This window comes from Carassius carassius, chromosome 21 (assembly GCF_963082965.1).
Source record: "Carassius carassius chromosome 21, fCarCar2.1, whole genome shotgun sequence".
Lineage (NCBI taxonomy): Eukaryota > Metazoa > Chordata > Actinopteri > Cypriniformes > Cyprinidae > Carassius > Carassius carassius.
Window position 1 is genome coordinate 9,503,883 of NC_081775.1, and position 12,979 is coordinate 9,516,861.

Consider the following 12,979-nt stretch of genomic DNA (forward strand, 5'->3'; position numbering starts at 1 on the left):
CAATAGTATCTCAATGGTATTTAAATAACACTGGAACTAAAATTAAATTAAAAACTGAGAATATAAAATAAAAGCCCATTCAAAATAAAAATAAATATAATAATATATAAATAAACAAATTAATATAAATTAATAATACTTTAATATTTAATACATAACATTGATTGAACACTGAAAAAACAGTAACAGTGATTAATTCTAATCATCTAAACATCCCCGAACCAACCTATATACATAAATTTACGAACAAAACTATTTTATAGCTTAAATAGGGTAGAAATAACTATTTAAGGTAATGATTGCATGTTAACTTGTTTTTCAGTACAGTGTAGCTTCTCTAAATCACATGTAAGGTAAGCAGATCATCATTGTACCTCTAGCACAGCCACCTGGTCCCCCTGCTGTGTGATGGTAATGCGGTACGCGTGTGCTGTATCCGGGCCGGGTCGCACCTCGCTCCCTCTGAGCTGAACCGTGTACTGAGGGCTCTCTTCTGACGCCTCGTCCCGGTACATCTTCAGGACCCCGTCCTCCACCCGACACCACAGATTCTGCCACTGACAGTTCATCAGCACGTTCAGGAAGCCCGCTGAGGACACAGAGTATACTTCTTTTACACTGGAGCTTCGGTCTACTTTTTAATAAATCAGGGATATACAGTACTTGACAATATTACACTTATGTATACTTGGCTTACACATTGCACTAAACCCACATAGAAACACTTGACTGATTTTATTGATAATTCTTTCACAGTGTTAGTCTATTGTATATTTATACTGGCTTCTCTTAAAAGCCATTAAAAGTATCAATCAATTTTAAATCTCATCACAAAACATCACGGCAAACAGCAAATGAAGCAAGTCATTTATAAATCACAGGTATAAATCCACTGGTAGTGTAAACTGCAAGTCTAGTTGAAATACAGTTAATGGTATATTTAATGTATAAAAATGAATGCCCAAATAGTACCTTAAAAGTTAAGTTACTTATAAGTTACTTAAAGTGCATAAATGATAAAAGTATTACAGAAAGTATGCTTAAAAAATATACTAGAACTTTAGTTTACGTAATAAAATTAACTTTAAGTATCATTTATTTTTTGTATAGTGTGCATAGTGTATAAGCAGCTTTTGTCTCTGTGGCACTAACTTTTGTTTGAACATCCTGACTAGCACAACACACGGTCTTAAAAAGTGAAAAGTGAAAGTGACGTGACATTCAGCCAAGTATGGTGACCCATACTCAGAATTTGTGCTCTGCATTTAACCCATCCGAAAAGCACACACACAGAGCAGTGAACACACACACACACCCGGAGCAGTGGGCAGCCATTTATGCTGCGGCGCCCGGGGAGCAGTTGGGGGTTCGATGCCTTGCTCAAGGGCACCTAAGTCGTGGTATTGAAGGTGGAGAGAGAACTGTACATGCACTCCCCCCACCTACAATTCCTGCCGGCCCGGGACTCGAACTCACAACCTTTCGATTGGGAGTCCGACTCTCTAACCATTAGGCCACGACTTAACCTTGACATGTTTAGATTGATGCTATCTCCTCATTGACCAATTGCAGACAATGTTTTCAAACCGTTTAAACTATTTACCCAAACCATTTTAAACTGTCTACTCTCATAATTTAGTTAAAAAGTTCGGTGAGTCAGTAATCAAAGAACGCTAGTGCAAACACATAAATAAACAAATAAACTTGTTTGAAGGATTCCCTTTCAAGCTGTTTGTGGAAACATATAAAGTAGACATCTACACATGTCTCTAATCAGCGAGGCACGTTTTCAATAACAAAACATTAAAACTTTACTCAGCGAGTGGTAAGATGTAGCCACTTCTAAGTTTCAACAAAACTTTTGATCTCCTCCAAAATCTAATTCACTTACTTCTTTCATAACAGAAATCATTTTCCTGCTTTATAAACAAATGCATGCTCTTCTTCCATAAATGGTGAGCCGCTATCAAAAAGTTCACCCATTTATTTATAAAACAAACTTCTGAGGTCATTGCTGTGGTTGTCACCCTGGTGTCAAAGGTGACAATCAAATCTCACAGGAATCTGTCCACAGACAATGGCACAGTGTGGAAAACACCCAGCCTGTGTCCTGTGCGGCACGCAGTGAATTTAGCCCCTAATGAATAACACCAAAACACTAGCGAGTGAACAATGCCACAGTTGTGCTAATAGCAGAGTTAGCAAAGACGCAATGTTTGCAGACCTTCTCCACATATGGGGTATAAAGCATATGCTGTTAGCACACGTCTTTAATTAGAAACAGAATGACAAAAAATAACCGTGGGAAATACCGACATTGAACAGTCAATGAAATCAAAACGCACCCTTTCCACAAAATTTGTTTCTGACTTTATAGTGAATGATTCATCCCTGCAATATATTCAAAACTAAAATACATTATTTCCTTCATAGTTTATTATCAAAATGCAATGCATCACAACCTTGGTTGGCTGGTGTGCTTAATGGAAGTGGATTAATACATGTAAATATTTTCTAAATATATACTGTATGTGTGTGTGTTTATGTATACATAATAAATATACAGAGTACACACCGATATGTAAACAAAATATTTTATTTTGGATGGGAGTAATCGCGATTAATTGTTTGAGATCGCTAGTTCATTTATATCATTTATAATGCTCCACACGCATTACTATGAAGGTGAAAAACTGAGATGTGCTATATGGCAGAATAGGTCCCACCTTCTAATGAAAAGAACCAGTCAGCAATTGTTACAATTACTGCATCACTGCAGCTGCCATCAGAAACAAACTCATTTGTTGCAAATGCAAGTGTGTTTGCTCACATAGGTCTTTATCTTTGATTTCCACACTGCTAACTGCAGACGGAAGACTTGAGATTTTCTCTTCATCCGAGTCGGTATGGAGGTTAGTACTTGACTAGAGGGAGAAAGAGAGACTTTCTTACCAAATGACATTAGCAAGCACAGGTAAGTTGGTCCTTTTCCTACAAATTGGCTTAAGACAGAACACAAGACTTTGCTAATCAGTTTAGTACATGTATCAGGCCAGCAGAAGATTCATGAAAGAGACTCTGTGGAGTTGAATAGATGTGAGAGAAAAGTCTGCAGATGATTAAGCACCAAGCTAATTCAGTAACATCTCATTCAGAGAAATGAAGTTATGCTGTTCCTCTCTTTCTGTGTCCATCACATTGATAATGTTGTTAACATGGATAGCAGAAACTGGCATGGTGTCAGTAGTGTGATTTACCCTGCAAGAGTCCAGCCTCTCGCTCCTCAGGATGGATGAGGAGCTTTGGGATTCAGGCTCGTAATAAGAAGACCCGCTCACTTCTTCTATAATCTACAAATGAAAAAAAAAAAACAAACATGTCAGGTTAGTTATGTTAAAAAGTCAGCATTAAATAAAAATTCAGTCATCTATTTTCTAAACACATACAACTGTATTATGTGTGCTATGCATGTTATTGTAAATCTGTGGATGTTTCATTTATTATAAACGTTTTGAGCTAACATTCATCTGCCTCAATTTTTTGAATACAAATCCGATTCCAAAAAAGTTGGGACACTGTACAAATTGTGAGTAAAAAAGGAAGTGAATAATTTACAAATCTCATAAACTTATATTTTATTCACAATAGAATATAGATAACATATCAAATGTTGAAAGTGAGACATTTTGAAATGTCATGCCAAACATTGGCTCATTTTGGATTTCACGAGAGCTACACATTCCAAATAAGTTGGGACACGTAGCAATAAGAGGCCGGAAAAGTTAAATGTACATATAAGGAACAACTGGAGGACCAATTTGCAACTTATTAGGTCAATTGACAACATGATTGGGTATAAAAAGAACCTCTCAGAGTGGCAGTGTCTCTCAGAAGTCAAGATGGGCAGAGGATCACCAATTCCCCCAATGCTGCGGCGAAAAATAGTGGAGCAATATAATTTTGTGGAGCATCATTGCATTCTGTTTTTATTCACAATTTGTACAGTGTCTCAACTTTTTTGGAATCGGGTTTGTACAACACCCACATCTCAACATCCAAAAAACAATTAATGCACAGAACCAAGTTCTGTCCTACATTTGGTCTTTTTCAGCAATTCATTACACTAATGTACATCACAATAAGTAATAAAGTCACTGCTTGTGTTTCATTGCAACTTGAAGTTAAATGTAAGTCTGTGTTTAGACTTGTCCAGACCTTCCTCCACTCTTCGGCCTGCGTGCTGCTCTGGAAGCCCAAGATAACCGTTTCGGCACCGGCCACCACCTTCAGCTCGTGCTGCATCTTCTTACTGTGCCTGGATTTGTAGACCACGTAACAACCCGTGAGGTTTAGCTCCAGCAGAGGGTGCAGGTCTTTAGCACACTTAAAACACTACCAGGGAAGAATGAGACATTTATTATACACAGTTACTTTAAAGAGTATTTATATACCTAACTGCAAATTAAATGAAAATATTATATATTATATTATAGTTCAAAATTCTAATTTAATTTTCATTAGTACTTTTTTTCCCACTTAAGACTTTATTCTGTTGTGTGTTGGAATATGGTTAAAGTGCACTGCTGAATGTACTGAGAAGCATTCATGGTAATATACTTTAGTGTAATTTCTACTGAAATTTGTACATCATGTATTTAAATATATTTGGGATTACACATTTGTAAGAAGTTGTATATATGTTAACTTTAATAACTCCACAGTTAAAATTATAATCAAGTACTTTACATGTGCTTTAGTACTGTATATTAGTCAACATCAGAACAAGTGTACTTTAAAGCATGAAAAAGATTATTAAAACAATGCATTAAAATGTGCTTTAAAGTTAAACATTTCATTTTACATCATTACAAAGTGTACTTGAGTGTGTTAAGAAACACTCATGAAAGAGTATAAGTACAGTTAAGCCTTTTCATTCATTAAAATTATATTATCTGCAAGTACATTTTTTTTTAAAACATACTTTTAATTTTTAAATGCACATTCAGCACAATTGAGCACACCTTTGGACTGTAAAAAGCACAGAAAATAAAATCCAAGAAGATGAATTTAGTCTTCAATTTTGATTTGAATTGTCAACCCTTATTAAGATTTAGAACTGTCGAATCTCTTTCATCTAAATACTGTAAATATACTACAGTTAGTTGAAACTAGAGTTTACGGCTCATAAAATTGTAAATATGCATATTTTTCCTACACAAATGCAATAATTAACTTCAATAGGACTTTATAAACCCCCCGGAGCCATGAGGAGCACTTTTTATGATGGATGGATTAACTTTTTAGGGCTTCAAAATCTCAACCACCCATTCACTGCCAATATAAAGCTTGAAAGAGCCAGGACATTTTTTTGTATTCATCTGAAAGAAGAAAGTCATATACACCTAGAATGGCCTGAGGTTAAGTAAATCATGGGGTAATTTTCATTTTTGGGTAAACTATTCCTTTAAATCCTCAAAAAATATTAAATTTATCTAATGCATACTTGTACAGACAGATGAAGACTGTAGCTCCTAAAAACATTAAAAAATAAAACATTGTAGCTTGATTTTAACCAGACATATAAACATACTATCTAAGAGCACATGAATATGTAGACAAAAAGTAAGGCAGTTTGGAATAGAGCCATATGAAACTAAATTGAGGCTCTTACCAATAAAGAGTTGTGCTTAATAATGAAGAGCTGGTGGGTCCACTGACCCAACCACTTCTTCTTCCAGAGGTATCCACAGATGCGTGACTCTGGCACGGGTCTTAAACACGGTTGAGAGGAGCTCCACTGGATGTAGTGAGCTCTGTCCTTTACAAACTCCTCATCATCCTCCTCTTCACCATACGACTCGTAGTGACTGCTGTCTGAGTCCACTTTATCTGAGGCAAAGATCGGTATTTTAGCATTACACGTGGATGTCAGTTGTTTTATTAAACTGCTGAATTGTCCCACGTCTCATAAAAGAAAGTGAGTTGTGCAGGTTTAGAATGACATGAGGTGTCAATGACAGAATTTTCATTTTTTGGGTTAGGTATCCCTTTAAAAATTAGCTGTTACACTGACCTGAAGACTGACTAGCTGGGACAAATGGTTCTGCCTCCTCATAACAGTCCTCTTCCTCTACACATGGGGGATTTGGGGGAACAGCGGGATTCATAGACTGAAAAAACACACACAAAGAGCAGCACATTAGATGTATTTTCAGAGTGAGGACTCTATCTTTTGCTCACCAAGGTTACATTTACTTAATAAAAAATAAAAAAAATTTAATAAAAATGTATTTAATAATTACTTACAGTAATACTGTAAGATTTTATTTAATATAACTGTTTTCTTCTTGAATATATTTAAAAATGTAATTTATTCATGTGATGCAAAGCTGTATTTTCAGCAATATTACTCCAGTCTTCAGTGTCACACGATCCTTCAGAAATCATTCAAAACAGTTCTATTGAGTCATATTTTGGTGTAAACCATAATACTTTTTTCAGGCTCCTTTGATGAATAGAAAGTTCTGTAGAAAGAACAGCATTTCTGTGAAATTTGAATTTATCGTAATATTATACGTCTTTACTGTGATTTTTTGATCAATTTATGCTTCTTTGATTAATAAAAGAATGAAATACTTTCAAAAAAAGTTCTATCTATATATATTATTAATCTTCATGTCAAATTATATATATATATATATATAAACAATCCCTAAAAGCCTTTAAAAAAGTATACTTAAACATGCCTTTTTTACTTTAGACCAAAAAGTTGATTAGTTGTCGATGGACCAGAATAACCCTGAAATAAAGTGCCACATGCTCCCTTGTACAAAGCTCTAACTCATTAAGCCACACTGAAGATCTGACCACACAACCAAAATCTGGACCCTGATCAATCGTGACATTTTCACATGAGCTGCTCATGGCAAACCAGAGAGATCACCTGAATGTGCACATGAGAGGCATCATATCTGAAGAAAACAAAAGCGAGATGATATCTTTCTCATATGGAGCTCAAGTGCAGCTTTGCAGTTACAGGAAGAGAGAGAGAGCGTGTGTGTTTTTAGTTAAGGGTCAGTCGGTGCACAGTGTTTATGAGAGTCTGGTGCAGACTGTTCTAGAGGAGCACAGCTGAAGGACAATGGCTGTGGTCGGCACTAGGTTCAGTAATTTGTAGTCGGACATTTTGAGGGCAAATCAGTGGCACTGAAACAAAACCTCTGGGAGTTGAAAACAAAAAAGCAAAAGAATAATTTTTTAGACCTCAACTCCTGTACCTTTCAAGCTGACGTTATTCTCATATGTCTCAACTTTACCTTATCTTATCTTCTCAATATTCAAAGTAAGGGTTTTCCTTGGGAAATACAATTAAAGGATCTTATTGAAATACTGTCATCATTTCAAGTCAAATCCTGCTTTGTTAACATTTTGGGGAAAGTGTTTAAGATCAAACACTTTATTTAGTCACAATTAAGTTTCTTGTTGCCACTTCCTGGAACATAACCTGCAAGAAAATTCACTGAATTAATCATTTAATTATTTTTTAGTGAACTGATTCAGAACATTTGAGTCACTGGGATGAATTAAAATCGTCACCATAAACCATGAACTGCAAGAATAATGACTGTTTACAAACATGTTTCCCAAACCAAACTAACTTAGTGTGAATTGAAATTTAATTAGCCACACCTCACAACAGTTTTGTTATTAACAAACTAAAATGATTGAACTAGTTTTCACTGTCTGAAAAAAAGCTCCAATTAAATAAAAAAAAAAGTAAACCTTGTAGGGACTACAATGTGTTTCTTTCCGGATTTGTGACGTCACAAACTCTGAAATATATATAAAGCCCGCCCCCATGAACATTCAACGAAAGGGGAGAGGCCATGCTATGCTGCTTTAGAGAAGAAGAAGAGTTGTTGCCATGCCATCAAAACTAGGGGTGCACGAAAACATCTATTAATATATGAATCAAGATTCTTTCTCCTAATGATTCTAATGTATTCACAAGTTTAAAATCAATGCTGTAAAGAAGTGGTTCTTAGTCCTGTTCCACATGTCCCCATGCTCTGCATCTCTCTCTCTCTCACTCTCACCTGACCATCAGCTCGTCGGTTTCAATAAACTGCTCCAATTATACACTTCATGTGTATAGACACAGATATTTTTCACATTATATCTGTGTGATTGTGAATCGTTAAACATGGATGCGTGTATGGTTGCCGTACTCTATTAAATCTTTAATAAGGATAAACCATATATTAAAAGCTAACAGAAGCAGTAGCATATATAACAGCATATCTAAAGTATGAGAAAACAACAAACAAAGAAACATACCATTCTGAAGCCTCCTGTGATCCTCTTCATTAAAATTCTCTCGGTCTCAATCGGGCTCAAATAGATAAGCAATATTGACGATGTCATTGTTTACAATACAACCAGAGTGTTATCTGAGGTGAGGGGTGGGACGTTTAGACATGCACTAGAGGCGGTTTAACCAATCATAGTCTCACATAGCCAGACTGAACTGAAGGTCTGGCATCCATGGCAGCTTTCTTTGGCCAAGGCGCCCCCATGAGGCCGTTTGACCAACATGTCCAAGAACCAATCACAGTTCGTTTTGTTCATCATCGTGTTTAGAGGCATGGAAATGTCGCTATTATAACAGTGAATAAAACTCTCTGACATATTTTAAAGTTTCTATGCCGCAAACTTTAAATATTTCACATACTTCCAGCACTTAGTTGATCCTGATAAGCACTCGATGTCACAGTTGTAAACACCATGGCTTTCTACTTTCGTGAAGGGGTTTGGCATCACAGTATCTTTGTTTCCAGGCAGAACGTTAAAGAACGCAACACATACATCGCAGAAATCCTGTAGAATTCAACCAATCCAATAACGACTTTGACACTCCTGAAGTATTCCCACTTTTGTGTCTTAGTGCTTCAGATGTTTAGCTAACGGTCCGTGGGCGTGACATCTGATGCTGAGACTTAGCCAATCACAACACATTGAACCAGCTAACAAATCTAAGCCCATTGCATATTTCTGAGCTTCATGAAAACAGGAAATCATCAGAGTGTTTATATATATATATATATATACACAGTATATATACAGTATGTATATATATATATAGAAAAAAAACTACAACCTAAAACATTAACACATATTAGACTGCACACCACAAACACAATCATGTCTAGAAAAAAGCAAAAATGTAAAAAAAAAAAAAAATTGGTGTACTTCTATCTGAGATACAGTAAAAAGTGTTTTACTATAAAATGTATACACTTCACCATTATCATCAGTAATAGACTGAAACTGTCACGATCATGGACTTTCTGTTCCTTTTGTGTTTCCCTATTTTGGTCATGTTCCGTTTCTCGTTTTGTCAATTGATTAATGGTGAGTGAGTGGTTTGGACGGAAATGATCAACACCTGTCTCTTGTTTCAGTAATTGGCGTGGAGAGAGTATATAACGCCAGGAGAAACAGGAGCAGTCGAGAGAGAGAAGGACTGCTGGCGTGCACCTGAACCGGAAGGAGTTACCCGGAAGTGTTTTGCGATAGTGTGTATCAATGTCAGAGTAAAAGTCACCATTGGTGTTATAAAAGATTAATTTATTTTTGTTAATAAACTCATCAGCAGTCCAGCCGACCCCTTGTCCTCTTCCTTTCCACCCACGAACTTCCTACACTTTCCTTGTGTTTATTAACCCTGTCTGTTTAGTTCCTCCTTGTCCGCTATTGATGTGAATGGAATGTTATATCTTATGTTTGAAGATTTGTGTTGGTTGTGTAGCAGCGTTTTTCTTTCCTTTTTGTTTGTGTTGTTTTCCCCCCTCTCGGGAATGGATATCCCAGCTGTCCAGCTCCTATGCCTGGAGCAATTTGACCGTTCGCTGGAGGACAACAACATGGACTTCATCGATCTGGGGAAGCAGATCGTTGCAAAATATGTGAAATGCAAAATATATCAGTTTCTCAACCCCATCTGGTGCCAGTCAGTCCCGCAGCTCACCCTCAGTCAGTGCCATCTGGGCGCGATGATTCGCTGCGGGACTTCCAGTCTCCAGCTCTGCCTTGGTGAGAGGATTTCCAGTCTCCGCCTCCAGCCTCCGAGCCCTGGACTCCACCTCGGTCCTTCAACCCAGCGGCTCCGCCTTGGCACCTAGCTCCCTCATCTCCACCATGGCCCATCATCCCACCAGCTCCACCGGGCTCCCTCGTCCCTCCGGCTCCGCCTTGGTCAGTCGTCGACCATTCGCCACTTCAGGACTACACTCCTCTGGCTTCACCTCGTCACTCCATCCCACCGGCTCTGTCAGGCTCCTCCTTCCCTCCGGCTCCACCTCCATCCCCAAGTCGCTCCGACTCCTTCAGCGCTGCCTCGGACCTCTGGATCCTCTGCTTCACCCTGGCTCTCCGTCTGCTTGGCTCCAACCTGGGCTCCTCATCCACCAGCGCAGTCTCCGTCAGTCGCACCATTCCGGGAGGGGGCGAACTGTCACAATCATGGACTTTATGTTCCTTTTGTGTTTCCCTATTTTGGCCATGTTCCATTCCTCGTTTTGTTAATTGATTAATCCCCACCTGTTTTCATTCCCCTGATTGCTTTCCTTGTGTTTATAAACCCTGTCTGTTTAGTTCCTCCTTGTCCTCTATTGATGTGAATGGAATGTTATATCTTATGTTTGAAGATTTGTGTTGGTTGTGCCCTTGTCTCCTGTGATAATTAAAGTACTCTTTTGATTTATATATTCCTCGTGCGTTTTGATTTCCATGCCAGCAGACATCTGTAACAGAAACGGACTGACTTAAAGTGTGTTAATGATCCCTTTATATCCTATCTTCAGTTCAGTGTCTGTATGCTGGAAGGTGGGTGTTTGACTGAAGAATTTTAGAATGTTAATTACATCTTTTCTGAGTGTTTCTTCTCTTTTATCTGTTCCTCTCTCTGGCTGTTCGGGGAGGCATGGCTTTGTTTGAGAACACAGTCTACACAGCTCTGGGGATCAGATACATATCTGTGAATGAAAGATGAAAGGAATTTTTGTGTGTTCACGAGCACGTGAGGGAACAAGGGATAGAGACCGAAAAAAGAAATTTAGATGCAGGAATGGAACTCATTTGTATGGGATGCCAAAAGCTAAAAGGATAAAAAAATGATAAGAACCAAGAATGTATGAGGCTAGAAAAGAAAAACTAAGAAATGAGTCAATGTGAATTGCAGTCTGCAGACCATTTTGACTTTAAAGAGGGAGCAAACCACCATTCCTTGGAAATGCATCATTGCAGATTATGTGCCAGTGTTTGGAGAAGCAAAAATCGTGACAAAAGAGAAAGTAAAAAGGTTTGTGGTCCTGTTATGATGGTTGGCAGAGACAGGAGGGGTCTTGAATGCTCACTAAGGCTATAAAACATTCACTGCACATTCCACAACTCTGTCTCACATGAACCATTATAAAACTGAATGAAGAGAGCATGTGCCGTCATCACACAGGCAAACACATCTATCTATCTATCTATCTATCTATCTATCTATCTATCTATCTATCTATCTATCTATCTATCTATCCATCCATCCATCCATCCATCCATCCATCCATCCATCCATCCATCCATCCATCCATCCATCCATCCATCCATATATCACTTTAAGTTTAAGTTTAATAACACTATAATAATTCAATAACACAGTTAACCTGTTAGCCTGTTAGCCTGCACCAGAACGCCCTCGTCCTGGAAGCCTCTAAACTCGCAAGTATCAGTGTTTACGAATAGATTAAATGAAACGGGACAAATTTAATCTTTACAAACTATGTATCATTATAAAGATCTAAGCCTCAAGCATTGACGACAGATCGCTGTTTTTCAATGCAAAGCTTATAAAGACTGTATTTGCTACATTTGTGTAAGCAGTACACATAAAAACATGAGCAATGGAAACGCTGTACATACCAGATCCGTCGTAATAACGAGTCATAAACACATCCACATCTGTAAATCCCGGTTTAGTTAGAAAGGTATGGGTCCACTGAACGACATCTCATGAAGCACGTTTAGTCCAATGAAGCAATAAGGTTGTAATATGGATCATAATTCCTTCGTTTACGTTTCAGTTCTTCAGCGACAGAACTGTTTGCGTCCGTTATGGAATAACTCACGGTCAGAAACTGCGTCTTGGTAGTAAAAACACGGCATGGTTTTGCAGCGTACAGTTTCACAAACAGAATGAGACGATCCACCGGAAAAAAGAATGAATGAAAGATAGGCGAAAGATAGTATATTTGAATTTTGGCGCTCCCTTGTGACGCGCTCTGACGCACCTGTCAGCTGATGGAGGCAGAACTTATAGCGATCGCCTTTTTCTTTGTTTCTTTCATTTTTCAACAGTTTTTATATATGTGAGAGTGTGTTTTATGTTGAATGTGAATGTATCTGCATGATTACAATCTGTTTGACTGCAAATCAGCCCAAATCAGCTCACTATTACTGTACGATCACGGCTATCAAAGTGAACGCGTCTATATGAATAGAGAGAGTGGATTATTTACTTTGGCACATTTGTGTTATTACCATCTGTAATAACACAAATCAGGAGGCCTCCTGAGGTGGCGGCGTCCGCTCAAAACCCTCCCGACGCGGCGGCATCCGCTCACGACCCTCCCGAAACGACGGCATCAACTCGCGACCCTGCCAGGGCGGCGGTGTCCACTCACTACCCTCTCGGGTGGCGGCGTCCACTCTCAGTTCCCCCGAGGCGGCGGCGGCCTCCGCTCTCGGTTCCCCTGGGGCGATCCTATCTACCTCTTTCTCCAGGCTCTCTTCCACTACACGGGCCTGGCCCTCCATCCCTCCCCCTGATCCACCTCCGTTTCGCCCACCTCCGTGATTTCTAACTTTGGAGTGTCTGGAATCCACTCCTTATGGGGGGCATTCTGTCACAGTCTTCAGTCTTTCTGTCAATGTC

General features: G+C 38.5%; 1 protein-coding gene across 3 annotated transcripts in view; it reads right to left on the reverse strand.

Moving 5' to 3' along the window:
- The window catches only part of LOC132097491 (actin filament-associated protein 1-like 2), a 56,112-nt gene that overhangs the window by 11,480 nt on the left and 31,653 nt on the right, over nt 1-12,979 (reverse strand). For all 3 annotated transcript variants that reach the window (XM_059503229.1, XM_059503228.1, XM_059503227.1), the window contains 6 exons: nt 6,074-6,170; nt 5,672-5,889; nt 4,216-4,392; nt 3,258-3,350; nt 2,831-2,924; nt 375-589 (listed from right to left, as the gene is read on the reverse strand). In XM_059503229.1, coding sequence (XP_059359212.1) covers nt 375-589; nt 2,831-2,924; nt 3,258-3,350; nt 4,216-4,392; nt 5,672-5,889; nt 6,074-6,170 — 894 coding nt within the window. The remainder of the gene's footprint in view (nt 1-374; nt 590-2,830; nt 2,925-3,257; nt 3,351-4,215; nt 4,393-5,671; nt 5,890-6,073; nt 6,171-12,979) is intronic.